The 21,357-nt window shown below is 39.4% G+C and overlaps 1 protein-coding gene across 6 annotated transcripts in view; it reads left to right on the forward strand.

The window, feature by feature from the left end:
• Positions 1–21,357, forward strand: part of COL11A1 (collagen type XI alpha 1 chain) — a 161,157-nt gene that overhangs the window by 112,661 nt on the left and 27,139 nt on the right. For all 6 annotated transcript variants that reach the window (XM_075286277.1, XM_075286279.1, XM_075286274.1 and 3 more), the window contains 14 exons: positions 169–222; positions 599–643; positions 759–812; positions 1,057–1,101; positions 4,771–4,824; positions 5,656–5,709; positions 11,040–11,093; positions 11,571–11,678; positions 12,379–12,468; positions 12,789–12,842; positions 13,872–13,979; positions 16,185–16,292; positions 19,455–19,508; positions 21,057–21,110. In XM_075286277.1, coding sequence (XP_075142378.1) covers positions 169–222; positions 599–643; positions 759–812; positions 1,057–1,101; positions 4,771–4,824; positions 5,656–5,709; positions 11,040–11,093; positions 11,571–11,678; positions 12,379–12,468; positions 12,789–12,842; positions 13,872–13,979; positions 16,185–16,292; positions 19,455–19,508; positions 21,057–21,110 — 936 coding nt within the window. The remainder of the gene's footprint in view (positions 1–168; positions 223–598; positions 644–758; positions 813–1,056; positions 1,102–4,770; positions 4,825–5,655; positions 5,710–11,039; positions 11,094–11,570; positions 11,679–12,378; positions 12,469–12,788; positions 12,843–13,871; positions 13,980–16,184; positions 16,293–19,454; positions 19,509–21,056; positions 21,111–21,357) is intronic.

Genomic DNA, 21,357 nt, shown 5'->3' on the forward strand with positions numbered 1-21,357 from the left:
TTTGTGGGTCACTAGATCATGGAAATCTGTGGGTCAGTGAAACCGACAGACCAGTCATATGAGTTACTGTTATGTCTTATATATACTATATATAGTCTGTGCAGATTAATATATTATTTCCATTGCAATATTCTCAAACCCATTACTCTTATGTTTGCTGTTTCATAGGGATCTACAGGTTTCCCTGGATTTGCTGGAGCCAATGGCGAGAAAGGAGCTCGGGTATGGTTGTAGAAGAATATCATTCTTTTTACATCATCTTTGCTTCTAGCTTAGAGCAGATTTGACTATACATATAAACATTGGAAGATCCCACTTATTTAGTAATCCCATAGATCACATTTAGGCATATATATAACTTTCAGGTCTGCATGGCTGCATCGAGTGTTACATAATGTAATGAATAATATTTAGTATGATCCTTTTGGAATATTCAGCTTCATTGTATGTGCTATAACCTTCGCAGTTTCCCTACACCTCAGCTGAAGACCAACATATACCACAGCCCGGATTAGAGGATGTTTCATGTCAGTCATGCTAGGACCCCAGGCTTCTTATTTCTTAGCTATATTGTAACATTAACATTTGTATCCGCCAGGGTGTTGCTGGCAAGCCGGGTCCAAGGGGACAACGAGGTCCGACGGTGAGTGTGTCTCCATAATATATTAGTGATTTCCCGATCACATGAGAAGATCCTCTAAATGTTACTTATCTGAGATGAAAAGAGTTTCATGAAGTTACTTTGTTTGCTTTCTTAGGGTCCACGGGGCGCTCGGGGTCCTAGAGGTCCTACTGGAAAACCAGGTCCTAAGGTAACTATCATGTCCACTATGTCATAATATAGATGGGATTGTAGTCAGAGGGAAGATATCTGCAACGTGTGGGAAGGTAGATGAATGCTATATACCATGGATGGGAAATATAATAAATATACCATACAGTAAATACCACATATCATATAGAAATATTTTAGGTTAGTACTCTCTAAGTACTACTTGTAACGTCTTGGTTGTTACACTCTATTCCACATTGACTGACATATATCCTCTTTTGCAGGGCACAGCAGGAAACGATGGTCCTCCCGGCCCACCTGGTGAAAGGGTAAGTGGTACCTAAAGGTTTTATTGTTGCCGGGGCTATTAGACAATGCCTGAATGCTTGTAAGAGGAGAAGACCTAGTCATGTGCAGCAGAGTTGTGTTTGTCTTTTTCAACTGAACTCATGCTCTTTTGTAGTAACATTATTTCTGCTGCATTCTCATGTTGGACAACTGTATAATATGTATTGTACTGTAGATGTGCTGGACTTCCCAGTGGTCAGAGGTTTAGGATATGTTGGACAACATTAACATTTTGTCCCCAAAAAGTTGAATGTCAAACTCAGCTCTGCTACATTTGATTCTCTTCATTAGTGTTTAGGAAGCAGTAGTCGTTACATATAAATAATATGGTGGCTCAGTGGTTAGCACTGCAGCCTTGCAGCGCTGGAGTCCTGTGTTTGAATCCCACCAGGAGCAACATCTGCAAGGAGTTTGTATGTTCCCCCCTGTGTTTGTGTGGATATATAGAGCTACTGCTAGGAAGAAAAAAAAAAGTACATTGTGGTCCCTATATGGAGTTCTCAAACTACATAAAAAAACAGAAATGATATTCCCAGAGCCACCACTGCTGTTTATACTGCGGTATTATTCTGCATGTAAGTGTGCCAAAGAGATCAAAAGCATTCACATGCCAATTCATAACCCAGCATCGGGAATACTGCGCCTAGGACGTCATAGCAGATTGGAAATGCTCGCGATTCTGGTATAAGTCTCAAGGGTTACCCTGTGTAAAAGTGTCTGCTCTTTACTTTTGTCGTCCACTTGATTTTCCTTCCTTCGGTTCTGTAAGTTTAGCATTGAATATTGAACCTGCACTAATGTATTTATGTCACGGGATGCGGTCCTTTTCCCTTATCGAGACAGAATGTCTTTGTAGCGCGCTGTAGTTCCTTGTGTCTGGGAACGGTTTATCTGCTGCTTCACGACGGCCCTCATTAAAATGCAGAATATTGTAATTATCTGCACAGTCTTCTCTGACAACTTCCTGCAAGAGTGTGATGGTAATACTGAGAAATGGCTGAAAATAGATATTCTCTCAGAAACGTGGAAATCAGCTTTTACATTTCCAGCTATTTTTAATATGGATATGAGTGTGAAAGAGAATAAGGAGACTCAAAAAATGAAGTTTGCTTTTGAAGTTTGAAGTAGAGTTGACCACTTAGTAAGGTTTACTACAGAATATGAAGATCCGCCTCCTTCACCGGGGATAGATGTTCAGTTAACCTTTAATTTCTTAAAGGTAAACTCTCATCAAGTTTGGGTTTAAGATTTTAAATGGAACCTGTCACCTAGATATGACACCAACAGGTCCTTATGATGTAATGTCTCAGATAAGGCAATTCTAGCACCGTTTATGGTGTGTTAGAAAAAAAAATCCTTTATAGTTCCCTAGAGATGAGTTCGGTATCATCATCTCCTGACACTGATGGAGTACTTCACCTTTGCTTCACTGTGCATGTGCCTGAGGATCAATGCATGTACAATAAAGCGTTAGTGAAGAACTGCGCATGCGCCAAAGGTGCCAGGTGTATAGACTTTTTCTTTTTTATAGAACTCCAGTCACTTGTGCATTGCACCATTAATATGAAGGACAGTGACCTTGCTTCACTGGTCATGCCGGACTCCGCTCTGACAAGATGGAAGTCAATAAGCATAGCACTGAGGGATGGCATGTATTGCCCTAGTTACATAATGGCAAGCTTCTCTTAAGAATGAAAGACTGACAATTGTATGAAAAGTACAACAAATCATAATTGGTTTATATGGACAGCACAGTGTATGTTTTCCTCTAACTATAGGTTCTACCTAAGTCACCATTTGGAAGTTTGTTTCCAAAACTAATGGGAAAAAGATGAGGCAATGACCACTACTACCATTAAAATCCTGCCCCTCAGTTTTTGGACGCTCTTTGAAAAATAAAAGTCAGAATCTTATTGGCTTCTGTGGAAGTTTTACCCCATTTTCCCTTACATTACAGTCCTGATAAATCTTTCCCAATGACTAGGCCCCTTTGGGTAAGAACCCCTACTAGTAGGGAATAGAGCAGATAACCTAGACAACCAATTAGGTTTCAACTTATGCTTCAGAAAAAATTATAGCTGAAATCTGATTGGTTGTAGTGACCAATGACGTCACTAGTTTTTGCCTTAAAGTTTAAGAATATGGCCACCAGAAGTTACAGCTGAAGTAATGGTCATCTGCCAAAAAGGACGGCCTACGTTCATCAGGCATTATGTTATAAACATTGCTTGTGCCCTGTTTTAACTACATATTATAGTTGTTTCATCCCTCATTTGTTTTAATTACCACCTTCATTACTTCACTAGTAATAGGGAAATAAAATCTTCTTTATCTAAGCCGTCTAAAGGAAGAACCGGCCTAGTTGCCCAGAGCAGCCATACTTCAATTTGTTTTTCTAGAGTAGCTTAAAGAAATGCGAGCTGGGCCTTAACTGGTTGTCATGAACACAAGGCCTGATAAATAGTTTTACATTAGGGTGATTTCTCTCAGTCGAAGTGAATATAATTTTCGTGAGACACTCACATGAAGGTGACCTCTGTTTAAAGAAGTTTTCCGAGATCAAGATGTTGAAGGCCTACCCTTAGGGTAGGTCTCTAATATCTGATCACTGGGGTCAGACACTTGGCATGCCATCAGTCAACTTAGACTCCGGCTCTTATGTGAGTGATGTGGCCTTTTCAATGTTCACGTTGCTCTGTCTACATGTACATCATCTATTTAGTATAGTGAGTATAGTGCAATGTTGTGCGCCACCACTACTAAGTACACAGCATGTATGTAGATGACGTAATGTCCTTCAGACAACGGATCAGCAGGGTTGACATGAGTTAGACTATCACCAATCTCATATTGGATAAGCCATCAATATTCTGATCCAAAAAACTTTTTTAAATCACCCAAATTCATTGCGCTAGACATTGTCTAAGAAATTCCCATAGACTTTGGAAATTTACTATTTAAGACAAAAGAAATGGTCAGTTTGCCTATAGAAACAGAACAAAATCGGACAGTATAAAAAAACACTGCGGGGAAATAAAGTATGTTTTCCAGTCCCATATGCCATCAAAGTCATTTTGCACAGGTCCACTTACTCTCTATTGAACACCTTGGCCAGAATTTGACACCACAATCACTTGCCCTTACATGTTCATTGCTGTAGGTCAGCACCCGCTGTTCTGTGAATTAATGGTCAGATAAGTTGACAAGGTGAACCACTTTACCCTTATTCCCTGTGGACACATTTCTGGGTCATTAGCCTAGCAAATCCTTCACTTTGATCTGTAAAATGTGTATGTAAAGTGTATTTTCTGCTTTTGCTGGTACTTTTTATGATCCTTGCTGCGGTGCACGGTTTGCAGGGATCCAATAGAGCAAAACAGACTACAGAGCGCACTTCTTGGAATGTGCGACGTTCCTGTCTGTTTCATGGCGATACACATTACTGCTGTTTGATCTTTCATTTACTCTAATTACTGCAGTGTCAAGGGCATAATTTGCTTTAGTGCTTATAGGATAATGTTAACTATAGTATCATTTCCTTAATTGATACATTGGTGATTTGCTATTTTTACTAACTTTGTTGAATGACTTCTAGACAACATCTAAATGTTCTACTACTTAGCAAGAACTTTTTTTCCATTGCATCATAGGGACCTCAAGGACCACAGGGCCCAGTTGGATTCCCAGGACCAAAGGGCCCCCCTGTAAGTATATGAATATATTACAGTTGCAAATGTTCATTACGGCTTATTAGCTAATATTAGTAGGGGAGAATTATTCCAAAATTGTAAAAGCCCTGGAGCCTTCAGAAGCTACATTTTGTTTGGGGGAACCTTCACTCTTAATATGGGCTGCTATAGGTCTACATTTGGCTACAGAAGACTAGTCATCTGGTCATATACAAGGTCAATTACTCTACATTACTACAGCCAACATTATACAGAACTACTTTTACAGAGTCTCATATCCAAGCCACCTTCTGATAATGCCTCTTTAGTATGGATCTTGATATTATTGATCCTGTTACCAGTAAACTTTTGTTCTCTTAGACATTTCCCCTGTAAAACCCTCTATAGGCTTGCTTGACTGAGACTCTGTCTTCCTAATTACATCATGGAAGACAGACTTGCACATTCTCAGTCAGCGCCCTCTATTGGTGTGCATACTTGAGGCACTGGCATCCTAATTACATCATGGAAGTCAGATTTGCATATTCTTCCCATATCTTAGAATAGTGTATTACAATCATTTGTAAGTAATCTATCCTAATAGACTTAGAAATATCCCTATTTTCTAGATTAGATGTTCTTCTAGATGGTTCATAGGCTAAGCATAGTACACAAAAGTTATCCTCTGCTCCCAAACTAGTATATATTGTATGGAATTGAATATTTACAGTATAGATAAAATAAGTAACATTTCCTTGACGGGGGGGAAGGTATAATGAAGAATTATTTAAGGATACTGAAGTTACAAGAACTTTTGTAAATATGTGTCAATGGTATTCTAATAGGGCTACATTTAATGTTTTTAAGGGTCCTCCTGGAAAAGATGGGCTGCCTGGCCACCCTGGACAACGTGGTGAGACTGTAAGTACGCCAGTTATTCTCTTTCTTGACAGCTGTTCCACAACCGGTTTACCCTCTGATCGTTACTTTCTCTAAACACTTGTGGCCAGGTAGGGGAAGACACTTCACATCTTACACTGAATGTGTGTTCTCGTACCTGGCTGGACCTGTTTATGGCAAGTAGCAACTCATTTAATGCAGAGGTCTGGCTGTCAAACAGCTGTAACTATCCATGGACATGATCAGAGAATTATGTATTCAGCTACTTAGACTAGTTTACTATGTCTACACTCTGTGTATTCTGTGGACTATCTAATAAGCTGATTCTATAATTCTACTGCTATTGACTAGTAGGTTATTCCCACCCTAAGCGTTTTGCTATATGCCATATATGTCTTGTAGTTGTGGCACTCACATCTGTCAGACATTTATGGTATGGCATACCTTATGGTAGGAATACCTATTTTACTGTATGACATATTCATTAAAGGGTTTGTACAATGAATTAAACTCTTGTGGATAGGGAATAAGGGTCTGAACGTTGGACCCCCACCAATCACAAGAGCGGGGTTCCTGATTCCCCTGTCTGTATGGGGTGGCAAATAGACCTGCATGCTGCTGTTTCACTCAGTTTTATGGGACTGACAGAGATAGGCGAGTGTTGTACTCAGCTTCTCTTCTCTTCTATGGACATGAAAGGAGCGCACATGTATGACTGCCACACCATTCAAATAGTGTATCTCATGATTGGTGAGGGTCTCAGTGCTTGGATCCCCAATGCTCAGAGAGTTATTTTTTATCCTGTAGACCATTGAATAGATGGAAAAGGTAAATTTTTGGTACACTCCCCCCAAAGGTTTCAGATGTAATGTTGCTATGTAATGCTGACATTAGCTCAGCACCATATTACCAGACCTCCATGCTAGATGCCTTAGCTAATAAACCTTCCGCAAAGGTTTCGTTAAAGTTGCTTTTACCGTTTGGCAAATTGCAAGAATCCTCACCATGACGATTGAAATTAGGTTTCACTAACTATTTGCTTTCCCTTACTCAAACAGTTGCCTGTGCTGCTTTAAACATATAATTCCCTTGCAGGTGCACCTATGGATCATCGCTAGTAGCTTCACTCAAATGCATAATCTTTATGTTTTCCACCAGCATTTCAATCCTTTAGAGAAACCATCATCATTATACAACATACTTGCCTATTACATGTAAACGATTTTGTTTATTCGGATTTCGCAACCCTTGATATTCTATTTTTAAGCTATTTTGTTCAATAACAACAGTCTAAGGTGTAACACTGTACTAAAAATACAGTAAATCATTGTAACTAAACAAAGGAGGGTTCAAAATACTAAACATTTGCATATTAAGATATACATTAAGATACTTGTACTTAAATGCAGGATCATTTTATGTACATGGTATATGAAATCTACACCTGTGGACGGATGATGGTTTCTATTTAAGGACAATCATTAAAGGCTAACTCCATACCTGAAAATTCAGACATGCTTTCTCAACTTACAGTACATAGATCCTATTTGGAGACTTGTTCGGTTGGTTTCCTACATTGGAAAGTGGTGATCATTGGAAGTTTTCTTGCTTTGACTTTGATAACTTTGAATGAGCTTTGATCCAATGTACAAATTCTAAGTCTCCATTTTATTAGAAGAAGATAAAAACTGTCACTCGTGATTTTTGGTGATCATTGATTCTTAATAATCACTGTCACTCATGATGTTCATTGGTGTCCACTGGTTTAACCCCTTTGATGGCAACCTATGGTGTCTCAACGGTTACAAGCTGCAAACAAACCTTGATTCTGTAGTCATGTTAGGGCCCCTTCACACAGCGTAAGCGCTCGGGTCATTCCGAGCCATACCCGCGAACGCTTCTAAACACTTCCCATTCACTTCAATGGGAGCGCGCGTAAAGCCGGCTTTACGAGCGCTCCCATTGAAGTGAATGGGAAGTGTTTAGAAGCGCTCACGTGTACGGCTCGGAATGAACCGAGTGCTTACGCCGTATGAAGGGGCCCTTACTTTATCCCTATGCTTCCACTTCTTGCTAACCCACAGAAGGTAGAAGCGGGTTCAGATTGTATAACATAACACATGACTGCATGATCAGGATTTGAAGAGGACTTTTCTTGTTCTAATACATGCACCATGTTTTATACTGCTGCAAAGCTGACAGTGTGCTTAATTCGGAGCAGTGTTAGCTTTGCAAAGGTATGTAATACAGCACATGCTAGTGGACAGGAAAGGTCCGCTTTAAGCCTTGGCTTAATATAAATACAGTGTAGCCAAAAAAATGCAATACCGTACTATACCTATAAGGCCCAGTTCACATCTGCATTCGGGTTTCCGTTTGGGGACCCCCCAAATGTAAGCCTATCCGCAAAAAAAGCAGTTACCTAAGGAAACCCACAGACCACATAGACTATACTGGGATCTGCATGGTTTCCACACTAAAAATGCGGAGAGAAAAGTGCTGCTTGCAGGACTTTTGTCGCTGCATATTTCATGTGGGTACGGGAACGGAATGACCCGAACGCAGATGTGAACTGGGCCTACCCTGCTTTGGAAATAGCAATGGGACAATGGGTTAGTTTCAATCAGTCCTGAATCTTCTGTGCCATATGGCACAGAAGTTACTTTTATTATATATAGAATTTATTTTCTAGAAGAAAATAACTCATTACCATATGTATGGTAACTCAGGTTTGGTTTCTTTCCAGCTTTTTAAATAATTTTAATGATAGTTATTATATCCCTATGTACCTGATTATAGATCTGAGTAGTTGTTAACACATATTTGCTGCACTGCTGGAGATGCGGCTTTAATTTTACAGCCTGCTGAAATTCAGGGTGTCTTTCAAAGCTAATAAATATTCCTTCCTGAGTGTAACTAGCCTCTCACTGAGGTTAAACCAGTAATTTTCTCCCCAGTGATTATTTGATGTCCATCAGCTGAATGGGGGATATAATTACAGTATTAGATATGCACAGGCGACCAGATATGTCAAGTGCTGATGTCCCTCAAAGTGAGAGAGAATAACTTAATACAAGGATAAACAGCTCCGCTAAACAATGGAATATCAAGCAATAATCTCACCTAAGACAAAATGATTCTGTTTGACAACTGTAGATGTGATCCACATTAAAAGGTGTCAGAATAGTGACACTAACAAATAAAATTCAATATCTACGCGATGTTGCCTATGGATGTAATAGTATTTAAAAAGTTTAAAAAGAAAGAAACATGTAATTAAAATAGTCTAAAGCAGGCCTTTTTAGCATTGTACGGCCCGCAGGCCACATCCGGCCCTCTAACTATCTCTGACCAACCCGCATAGGGTATAGGCTAAATGGTAGGATAAATGTAGGTGCTAATTTCTAGTGGGCTAAAGGACCTTTAAATGATGTCATGACATCATCAAAGGTCCTTTAGCCTACTAGGATATGATTAGACACTTGTGTGTGTGGAGCTATTCTGAATACTAGAAGACAGTGTGGTTGTGTTACACAGAAAGCTGCTGGGAACGGAGACTGATGGAAAATAAGGAGGAGAGAAGAGACAGTATGTGTGAGCAAGAGGGGGGAAATGAGGGGAGATGTAGGGGGCAGTTAAACTGAAGGCAGATGAAGGGGTAATTAAACTGGAGGAAGATGGAGGGGGACATTAAACTGGGGGGAAGATGGAGGGGGACAGTAAACTGGGGCAGCTGGAGGGGGGACATTAAACAGTGGGGGTAGCTAAAGGGGAACATATCTGCCTTTAGTTGCTCCCAGTTTAATGTCCCCCTCCAGCTGCCCCAGTTTAATGCCCCCCTAGTATCTGCTAGTTTAAACTGGGGCACGAGGAGAGGGACTTAATACTGTGGAGTATTTTGGGGCCTATAATGTTAGGATGACTCTAGGAGCATCATACTGTGTGGAGGCACATGGAAAAATAGATGAGAATAGGCAGGGTCAATCTAGAAGTGGGTGGAGCTAATCACACATAGCCCTCTAAAACTATTTCAGTTTCTCATGTGGCCCCATGGGAAAATTAATTGCCCCCCCCCCCCCCCATGCTCTAAAGCAATCAACAAGCAACATATTCTGGTAATTTTATGTATGTTTAACCACTTGAGCAATGTGTAGTGGTCTTGAGACATTACACATGTCTATATATGAGTTAAAAACCTTAGACTATATGACTTAATCTTATGGACACCAGCCACGTGAAAGACTAAAGACACTCTATGCAATATTCACTTTGAGCAACTTACTTCTCCCCATCGACTCCTACTCCGTATTGGCTTCTATAGAGTTTGATTATAGTATTACTGTCATGGAGTAATGTAGTAACTCAACTAGGCAGCTGCCATGTTACTGGCTGACAGGCGGCAGATGCATCGCATCACACATACAGCACTATTTAACTCAATGTATTCCCATAGTAGTAAACTTCAAACAGTATCTTCCACAGTCATAAGTTGACCTCCTGCCCGTCCCCTGCTGGCAGATACCTTGGTGAAGAGGGATGAGGCATGTTGCATTTCAACATGGCTGATCCTTTGTTTCCAATAAGGTTGCTCTCTAGAAAGTCATAATAAAGCGAGACTAGAACAAGGAGCATTTAAGGTGTGATATAGAAAGTATAACATAATAATCACCAATACTTATAGTATTATTTGCTTTCTTTTGCTTTTTCATTACCTAGCTGGAGATATTGCATCTATTAGAATTGCCAGTAAAATAAATGATTCTGCAATGTGTTTCTTATTATGCTGCCCTCTATTAACATACCGGATTTGATTGCTTCCTAACAAGTAGCTGTGCCCTCCTCGAGCACAGATTATCATGCATTTAATAGCGTTTTCCCCCTTGCCTTAATAACTCTTATTTCTAGGCGGATTAAATGCTTTTTATTTTTTAACCACCTCATACACGAAGCTGCATTATGTACCATGCTGAGAGAGATCATGTAGCTTGGCACGAGCTAGATGCTTCAGCTTGCTTGTGCCTGTTCTAACTGTGTTGGAGTCTTGGTAAGTAGACGTGTAAGGCGAAGTCAATGATGATACATATAAAGCAAAATTCATATTGGAACTTCCTTAATTTCCTATTACATATGCTTACACAAGAAACAGATGTCAGTTCAGTTTATAACATCTGTAAAATATAGATAGCACCCTGTTCTCATTATGGCATTATGGTCTATGGACATTTCCTGGGAAGTGGGCTCTCTTCTCATGCTAGATGGGGGTATCTTGTGTAGAGAGTTCTTCTATAGTCTTTCAGCTGTCGAAACTCTTATATCGTAAATGTTTCTGAAACACAATGTTCATTTTGTAGGGTTTCCAAGGCAAAACTGGTCCCCCAGGTCCTGGAGGTGTTGTAGGTCCACAGGTCAGTATCACATAAACTGCAAACTTTTTGGTGTCAACATCTGCCTCTTCCTTCGTGCTCAATATACCTATGTACTATCCACATTCAGCAACATATTCCATATTAGATCAATTCTATTGTTGGATTTAGGCATACGATTATAAAGCATTAAAGAAAACACAAGTCAGCCATAGAAAATACATTCTCAGTTGTGTAAGAATATATAATGCTCTGGCTTCAACATTGTAATTTCTTGTATACATAAAATCAATACAATCTCTCCACTATCTATTTCACACTACCAAACAACCTTACGACTCTCCAATTCCATTGTAATCCCTATAAATGAGAACTATATTTTAGAAACTACATATATGTTAGGCTACCGTTGGCTACAATGGATTGAGAAGACTAGAATATCATTATCCTTACCTTGGCTCCAATCTGTCTCACACATTATAACAATACTTGTTTTACTATTACACCTATTACATCTAGGGTCCAACTGGAGAGACTGGTCCTATTGGAGAGAGAGGTCATCCTGGACCTCCTGGTCCACCAGGAGAACAAGGCTTACCCGGAGCAGCTGGTAAAGAGGGTGCAAAGGTAAGTTTGTCATTAAGGGATAGTGATAAAGTTTTAAGGGAATATGTTAATTTCAGTCTATATGACAAACATAATTAAAATAGGCAAAAAGGGGGTCAGTTATGTTTTCAATATACAGAATGGTCAAATAATCACTTGTGTCTTCCCAGCTTTGTTTCACTAGTGAGACACTCTTTAAGAAACGTTGAAATAGTAGGACAACTAGGTATAGTTGTGTCCTCTTGGCTCAAGAATTCCCAAAATGAGCTGCACAGGATGGCCAGCTTTAGCTGAAAAAAAAATTGTGTTACTGTCAGGTTTTTTTCCAAAGCTGGATATTTTGTCCCACGAGTAACATCTTCAGCTTCTATGGACATGTATGTGCACATCCTCAAATGTCAATTGCCGCTTTAGAAATAATTGATTTTCATATTATATAGTCACTTATCAGAGGATTGTACAAACCAAACCTATCAGATTATTTCATACCTCTGGATGAGACAAACATATGACATTATAATTTAATTATATGCTATTTTTCCACCTAAAAATGACAATACAAAACATACCTTAAGTATCAGCAGTTCCACATAGTGCCATGTTGTCATATTGAGTTATAAGAATAGATAACTTCATCAAATTAAATATTCCCATTCCCCATTTATATAAGTGCAATATATACAATTAATATCAATAAATAACATATTTTTTTTCCAAATAGGGAGACCCAGGTCCTCAAGGAGTTTCTGGTAAAGATGGTCCCCCAGGTTTGCGTGGATTCCCAGGAGAGAGAGGACTTCCTGGAGCTCCTGTAAGACTCTATCTGATGATAAGAATCTACTCCTTATTTATCCATTCCATACTTCTATGTATATCTATATCAAAAAGGAAAACCATAGAAAATCAGATTCATTTTATAGACACGTACATTCTAATAAATACATGATTAGTCCTTTACTATTTAGTCAAAGGTTAACAGATTATAATGAAAAGTTATGTAAAATTATAATATATTATATAACATCTGTCACCATGTTTTCGCATAATTTAAATGCTCTACGTGTAAGGCATTTATTATTTTGATAAGTCATGTGATTCACTATTGTTCTCTATAATCTTATTTTATTTTAGGGTCCCGCAGGCTTGAAAGGCGGAGAAGGTCCACAGGGCCCACCAGGTCCACTTGTAAGTAGTATTCTTTGTTGGTTCCATATCCTAAATGAACAAATTATATTCTTCTAGTCTTCATACAAAAAATAGTTTGTAGGTGACATGTAGAGATGATAGACTAGGATCACTGGTTCAGGAATCACAAGGACTAGAAGAAGTGGAGATTCAAGTGAGATGGAAAGTTATCAAGATTTGCTTGTCTTTACATAAGGTTTATTAGGTTTGTAGCGTAGAAAAACTTAACAAACTGAAACACCACTAAAGAACCAGTCAGGTCATTTCAGTTTGTTGTAATCTGTTAAATAATAGAGATGAGCGAACAGTAAAATGTTCGAAGTTCGATATTCGTTTCGAGTAGCCCCTCAATATTCGACTACTCAAATCGAATATCGAACCCTATTATGGGGGGAAAATGCTCGTTTCAGGGGTAGGCAACGTTCGATCAAATTATACTTACCAAGTCCACGAGTGAGGGTCGGGCTGGATCCTCCGAGAAGTCTTCTCCTTGCAGCGTCTCCGAGGCATCTTCCGGCTCTTCATTCACTCCGCCAGGCATCGGGCCTGGGCAGAGCCGACTGCGCATGCCTGCACTACAAGCAGACATGCGCATTCGGCTCTGCCCAGGCCCGATGCCTGGCAGAGTGAATGAAGAACCGGAAGACGCCGCGGAGAAGCTGCATGGAGAAGACTTCTAAAGGTAGGAGAAGAACCAGCGTTGATTGGCCGACTGTATAGCATTCGGCCAATCAATGCTGGTTCTGCATCAAACTTTTACATTCGAATAGCGAGTGGTACTCGAGCACGTACGAGTATTTCGAATACCGTAGTATTCGATCCAATACCTACTCGATCGAGTACTACTCGCTCATCTCTATTAAATAACAATTTCTAAATGGATAGATTTTGTCGTGGATTTTTTTTTCTTACGTAATGTAAAACATAAGAAGTCGTGACCCTTTGATCTCCATGTGACTTTACAGGTTGTTAACATTTCTCTATATCATGGTTACTCATGTATATATCTATTTATTTTTATATTTTTAGGGTTCAGCTGGAGAAAGAGGAGCAGCCGGTACTGCTGGACCTATTGGTCTTCCAGGAAGACCTGGTCCTCAGGGTCCACCAGGACCTGCAGGGGAAAAAGGAGCTCCTGTAAGTACCATACTTTATGTGAATATCATTTGCGACATTAAACCCATGCACATGACTAAGTCCATGTACATTAAATGTCATATTAAATATAGAATAATCTTATAATACGTTTTAATATGATTCTTAATTTAAAAGTGAGGAAGACATATTGTAGATCCTAAAGAAAGTATTCACATACACAGAGCGTTAGAGGTATTTCTAAACACGGACTAAAGGAAGACTTAACAAAACAGCTATTTATTCCCAGGCAATGTTTATGTCTAGATAACAGAGCAATTAATTCTCCCACATGATTGAGACTTTTAAGATATGCTGGAAAACTCAGAAGCCAATTTACTTAGCACAGATATGTCCTTCCGACTGATGTTGTGTAAGTCCCTTCTCTAGGCAACCTTTTCTTTTGTGCCATAGATTGTGGAGTCTTGCAGTTATTAGGTTCTATAATCCAAACAATTCTGGAAAGACTTTAAGAAGCCTCTAGGCAAAAACGTTAACTTTATTATTATTCCAAAGGGTAGAAGAAAGTGACACACAATTTGTTAGAGTAAATATCATTCCTGGAAGTCCAAGAACGATAGGATCCTATGCTGAGACTTAGAAGAAAGTTGCAAGATTTCAGAAAATTAAGTTTAGCATCTAATATGAAATGGTCCCTAGTGTGTATTTATGTGAGAGAGAGGAAATTTAGATTGTGAGATCCATTGGGGACCAACAGATTAGACGATAAAGGGAACGGAACATATTGCACAAGACATAAACTTCGGTCTATGAATATGGTAATTTTGTACAGTCTTGATTAGTGATGAGCGAGAAGTATTCGATCAAATACCTCACCAGCATAGGAATGCGTGTAATCGGCCGAACACCAAGGGGTTAAACGCTTCAAATATTTGGTGTTTGGCCGATTACACACATTCCTATGCCGGTGAGGTATTCTATCGAATACTACTCACTCATCACTATTCTTGATCTTTTACATTGCCACATGGGGACTATGGTATCTCAGATTTCATAAGACTGGCGTTTTGTATGCCTGTCTTAGTAAAAGCCCCCGGCTGGTGCAAGAAGCTAGAATAGTATGCCAGTCAGGAACTGGTATAAATTTTTTATATAAATATAATATGCCACTGACATTAGTTAGAATAAATATGGCCCATTTGTGGAAAGTGGCGAGCGAGAGGCAGAATGACTCAACTTTAGTGCAAGAAAGGGTCTGGCGGCAAACATATGGCAAGTTATCACTCATCTATCCAAGAAAAAAAGGCATCGATCAGTTGATAAATTTCCCCCAATGTTTCTATAGGGAAAATATTTGCCTTGGATACATTCATGGGATGCCACATACTTAGTTTGTAGGAAAGAATACCATGATTTTGTTTCCGTCGTGGATTGAATAACCTTTCGGGGGGTCTGGATAAAATTGGAGACACACAGTGTTAAAAGGCTTTGACACCTAGTAGTCCATGTGCTCTAAGAATGTAACAACACAACATGTATATGGGTCTTTATTGTAACCATTATTGATTGAACAAATCTGCAATCCTCTGCCTTAACTTAACACTGACCTCTGCTCTATCTGTCTGCTTTTATTCATTGTATACAGTGCTGTGCTGACACGTTCATTCAATCTTCACAGCTTCTTCTCTCTAGTATGCATCATATCACATATAAGGAGAGAATTTCAGGGAAAACTGATGATACACAGATTATTAGGATTACTATTTTGATTTATCATAATGATGGATGTTTCCTGTTGACAAGAAAATGAAACATCCTTTCAGCCACTAATGTATTACATTGCATTGAGTATTGTCTAAAACGCTTTATACATAGAAAATATTACCATTTACCAGTCATACTGAACAAAATAAACCGAAATAATGTGTCAATGTGTCTTCTAGTCTGCGAGGCTCATTGTGGTTTCTATAAAACCAATGCCCATTATCAAATACAAGAAATTTGTAGAAGAAATTTAGAGAAGACATTGTTCTTGGGTGTATCTCAAATAGTTACTCAAATTTACTATACACAATATGGGGGTACTGTATGTTAACTCTTAGGTTGACAGTTATACTATGGGCAAGAATTGTTGAGAAATATTAAGCAGTATGAATATTTATGAACAAGTGACGATAGAGATTCAAAAATTCTGTTTTATAGTCAATTTGTTGAAAACTTTTGTTTTTTACTGTTATCCTATGATAGGGAGAGAAGGGACCTCAGGGACCTGCTGGCCGAGATGGAGTACAAGGACCTGTAGGCCTTCCAGGACCTGCCGGCCCTCAAGGACCAGCTGGTGAAGATGGTGACAAGGTAACAACCTTAGACTGCAAATAAGATAATTTTATAGGAATCCACTGATGTTACTAAACACTGTATTGTGTTTATTGTATTTATTGTATTGCATGTAACAAACACAAGGTATGGTCACTAAGGATCTAACTGACTGCTAGAAACCCAACAGTGAATAGAATTGGGTCCCATGCCCCTGTGATAGTAGCATACGTGTCCTACTTCTCTTCTTGAAGCCTATGAGACTGATGAAGATAGCCAATGAATGGAGAGACAGAGCACATGAGTGGCTGTTGTGTCATTTGAATGGGTACATGGATATCCTTTTCTCATGATTGTTCCAGCAGTTGGATCCTCAGTAATCTTGCAACTATCACCTGTCCTGTAGAATTGATAATAAATTATATTTGTGGTTTTCCTGTATTACAATATTCATTGCCGTATCCTCTTCACTGCTTACCAAACACACCATGACACATTGTATAGTGACTACTTGGCATGGCATCTCACCCTCATTCATTTGGAAGGTACATGGCCATGTAAACAATGGACATGATGTCACTGGGCTCAGAAGATAAAGGGGAGCAAATGCAAGCACCGCTAAAACTTCAAAAAGCTGATCTGTGTGTTTTACGGATGCCTGACTCTTCCAGTCTAATATTGACAGTTCCAGAAGGTCCCTATAAGGAAAGCAGCTTTATAAGATCTTCACAATCTACCCAAGCAGCTGGGCGGCAATTGTCAACAGTTGCCGGACTTGATATTCTAATTGCTTCATGGACTGATACATTTGACCAAGGATATATATATATATATATATATATATATATATATATATATATATATATATATAATTAATGAGGGGGAATGGATCACAACACCCTAGATCACAAATGTATAAAATGTAGTCCTGGTGAGAGTGGCAGCGGTTCAACGTACACCGGAAAACCGAGAGGCAATTCAGGACAACAAACAGGGAAGAGGATCCGCGCTGAGAGGTCGTGCAGATGCAACAGAAGTCAATGGTGTAGATATCTGGTGACGCATCTGGACCGATGTGTTTTTGTGATTTTGCACTTAAGAAAGGGTCTTTTTATAGCCCGAAACGCATTGTGCTGTACTATTTACACTTTATTAAAGCCATCCTAATCTACACCATTGACTCCTGTTGCATATGCACGACCTCTGAGCGTGGATCCTCTTCACCGTTTGTTGTCCTATTTATGAAATGCACCTGCACTGTACTCAGGCTCGGAAATCAAGAGAAATAACTTTGCCCGCGTTGGGTCTTCCCGCCCAGGCGCAGTAGCTTCTCATTTTAAAGTAATTTCTGAAATCATTGTGTTGAAGCTTAGTCAACAAAAACAGTATGGGTGAAGCAAGCAACAAGAGTGACACCATTAGATATACAGTGTTACATCTTCTACAATGTATTTCTTTAGCTGTATTCTTCTATAATGAAGATAATTGTTGTGAAATTATAAAACTGATGTAAGATAAATGAGTGATAATTACACATTATTACAATTAAGCATGAAATAATGTCTCATATTAATGAAATTGAATGGATATGAAAACCTGTATTACATAATGAAGAATAATTTGAAAAGCATACCAGTCTATCTAATAGAAAATAATAGTATTACATGCAGATACTATCCCAATGGCAAACTATTTAAAAGTTAAGGGCATGGGGTTGTCAATAGAGACTTACATTTGTGTACTCTGTGTTCCCAATACTTTCCCACAGCAAGCTGATAGTATATAGCATAGTATGTATAGCTGATAGAATAGTATGTAGTCAGGCTCTACATAACTACACTTCAAGGCAGTGGCGTAAGTAAAGTCTTGTAGGCCCCGGTGTAATCTTTTGTCTGGGGCCTCCTGCCTCAACCCTACAGTGACTTTTTGATGGTGATGGTTACGGATGCTAAGGAGTTTAATCCACCTTAGTGTGGTTAGGGGTAATCTGTGGGTCTCCTTGGCTTATGGGCCAGATGGAAGCTGCAATCTCAATACTGATGCCAGTGCTTATGGGCCCCCCTAAGGCTCCTGGTCCCATTGTGATTGCACCCTTTGCACCCCATCAATTTACACCTCTGCTTAAAGGGGTTAGCCCTGTCCCAGTATAGTTGCTAAGTGTCTGAATTAAGGGGCTCACCCCGCTGGATCCCCTTTGATGACAAGAACAAAGGTCCCAATAAAAATCTATTGGATCCACATTGATGCGTGTAAATGAGTGGTGTATTTGACTACTTATGTCAGTCCCATTGAGACTGAATGGAGATGTAGGTTGCATGCGGAAATATAACTCCATTCAAATAGGGGGTTTAGGATCCCTAGTTTTGTGATACGTTGTTGGGCCCCAAAATCAGAAATTTATAGCCATAGGATAGGTGATATATTGGTATTCTGAGACAACCGAATTAAGAACAACATAGTAATAAGCTGTTATTTGTGGTTGAATATTCAGAATGTAACTATGTGGTTGCAATTTTTGTTGGCACACCTTGGGTTATTCACTACTGTCTATGGTAGGCTAGTGACTAAAGATAAAATCATAAATACCCCTGCTATACTGTAGACAAGCATGCAGCTAGGAGCCATCTGAAACTCACCATCCTAAACCATCTTATTTGTATCCATAAACTGTTAGTTACGAAACAATTCAGAAATATGTTGTGCAACACAATTAATAGAACCTGACATTCCAGAATATCAAATATTCTGATATTGTGCTCAATTATCAGATTTTCTGGATTTTTTTTTTATTTTTTACTAATAACATGTAAAAGGTTTAGCTCATAGTCGAACATTGTAACCCATGCAGTGAATCACTATGGCTCCTAAACCGTACATGTTGTTATGTAGCAGGGGCACTATTTCCTTCTGTATTTGCCTATCATCTTGTAAGCCACTGAAGTCGGCTCCTATGATCTTATTAGTAATCACCTCCTGCCCTTCTTACTGTCTCCCATCTCCCACTCAGTGATCATCTATTTAAGCCTCTGGGAGAGTTTGCAGCAAATCCCAGCAAGTTCCATGCTAATCAATGCTAGGATTAAGCTGTCAGAATATGAAGAGTAATCAATACACACAATGCCAGCTCCGGCCCAGTAATGTCACATTCACACAAGCTGCTGGGAATCCCTTGAATAATTCACTTCTCTTTCTTTTTTATAGGGTGAAATAGGAGAGCCTGGTCAAAAGGGAGGCAAGGGAGATAAAGGCGAGCAGGTAAGTCTGTAAATCTTCTTCGGTTGATGGTCTATTGGAATGAAAACTGAAAATTAATACAGAAAGACCGTCAATTACTCTCTGGCTCTTTAGCTTCATTATGCTGTGTTTAGTTTCTGCACCTTCGTGGCCCCAGAAGTTTAACATTGAAAACTTATTTGGGAAATTTATTGTGAGAGAAGTCTTTAGGCTAAGGCCTTACGTTGTCTTAATTTGTACCAAAGTATCAAATATTGCAGGTTGTTTGATCAGTTTGGTGCATATATAGCACTAAGGCTAGGTTCACATTTGCATTGGAGTCTCTGTAGTATGCAGATTCTGTCTAAAATCAGCGGAGAGAAAAGTCCCAGGGTCTGCGGGGAACTGATTTTTTTAGCAGATGGGCTCTCCTCCTTTCAGGTCCCCATGCGGACCCAAACGATGGAGAGATGAACGCTAGTGTGAACCTAGTGTTAGACTTCTGTCCTGGGATGTCACTCCACTTTATGCACCACCTCCTACTTGAGTAAGATTGCAAATTTTTTGTGACTTTTTAAAAAGCTGCATTTGAGATATTTGGTATACAGACAGTTAAAGAGGCTAACCAATACCACTTTCTCATCCATATCTCAAAAGTGGAAGGAGTGGTGAAAAGTTACAAAATGTTGCAAGTCTTTTGCATAAATAAACTTAAACATTCGTATAGTGGAGATGACACAAGTATGTTTTTTTGTCGCATGTGCAGTAACTAAAGTCTTGTGGGCACCCCCTACCCCCTACCTCATCTCGACAGCGAATTTTTGATAGTCACGGTTACGGGTGCTAAGGAGTTTAATGAACCTTAGTGTGGTTAGGGTAATCTGTGGGTCTCCTTGGCTTATGGGCCAGATGGAAGCTGAAATCTCAATACTGATACCAGTGTTAATGGGCCCCATAAGGCTCCTGGGCCCCAGAGAGACTGAGCCGTCTGCACCTCCTGAGGTTACACCCCAGCGCAAGTGTTATGCTTTTCAGACCCTAAGACTCTTTGCACAAAGGGGAATGCAGGTTGGAAGATCAACCAGATTTCGTAGCCCAAAGTCCAGAAACCCAAACTCCAAGCATCACCTAGGGTGTCCCACACTTTACAAAGAGCTCCATGGAGGCAGGAACTCCTAATGTCATAGATCACCATGATGCAGGGAGTCTGGCACTCTACAGTCCAGGAATTGTACACATTATATAGTCAAGATTTTCTGGGACAAATTTGCCTCTGTGCAAGAAACCTAAGAAGAAATATTAAAGGGGCAGCAAGCCTTCTCTTCTCCAACTTTTTATGGCTCTTGAAAACTTCCATCCTAAACACAAGGAACATTTGATTGAGAAATTGTAGCGAAATTTTCATTTTGTTGCAGCTAAATGGTTACTGCTCATAAGCCTATACTTTCATGTGATTGCAGTAAATTGTTATTCTGTGCCGCTGATGATGCAGATATAGAGCCCTCTGGGTAATATCATGATTTACTGACCACTTTAAGGTGTAAATTAAATGGTTCCAGCAACGTTTCTTTTTTCTTTCCCTGTTTCTAGGGCCCTCCCGGACCTGCCGGTTTGCAAGGCCCAGTTGGAGCTCCAGGTCCAGCTGTAAGTAATTTAAAAATGACATTTCAGAATATGAGCAAAAAATTACAATGTGACAGAGCTGAAGATTTATGAAATCTGGTGCATTACCGGTTTATTTCTTTCTGGTCTGTTATGTATTGTATCCTTGGACAGAAATCTCATGAAATACATGTAAGACGTGAATGTTATTAATCAGAGTGTGAATGAGAATGGGTGATTGAGTATTGTAGGATGCTGGAAGTCGGCACCTTCAGAAGATTTCACTATA

The sequence above is a fragment of the Leptodactylus fuscus genome, chromosome 9 (assembly GCF_031893055.1).
Source record: "Leptodactylus fuscus isolate aLepFus1 chromosome 9, aLepFus1.hap2, whole genome shotgun sequence".
NCBI lineage: Eukaryota > Metazoa > Chordata > Amphibia > Anura > Leptodactylidae > Leptodactylus > Leptodactylus fuscus.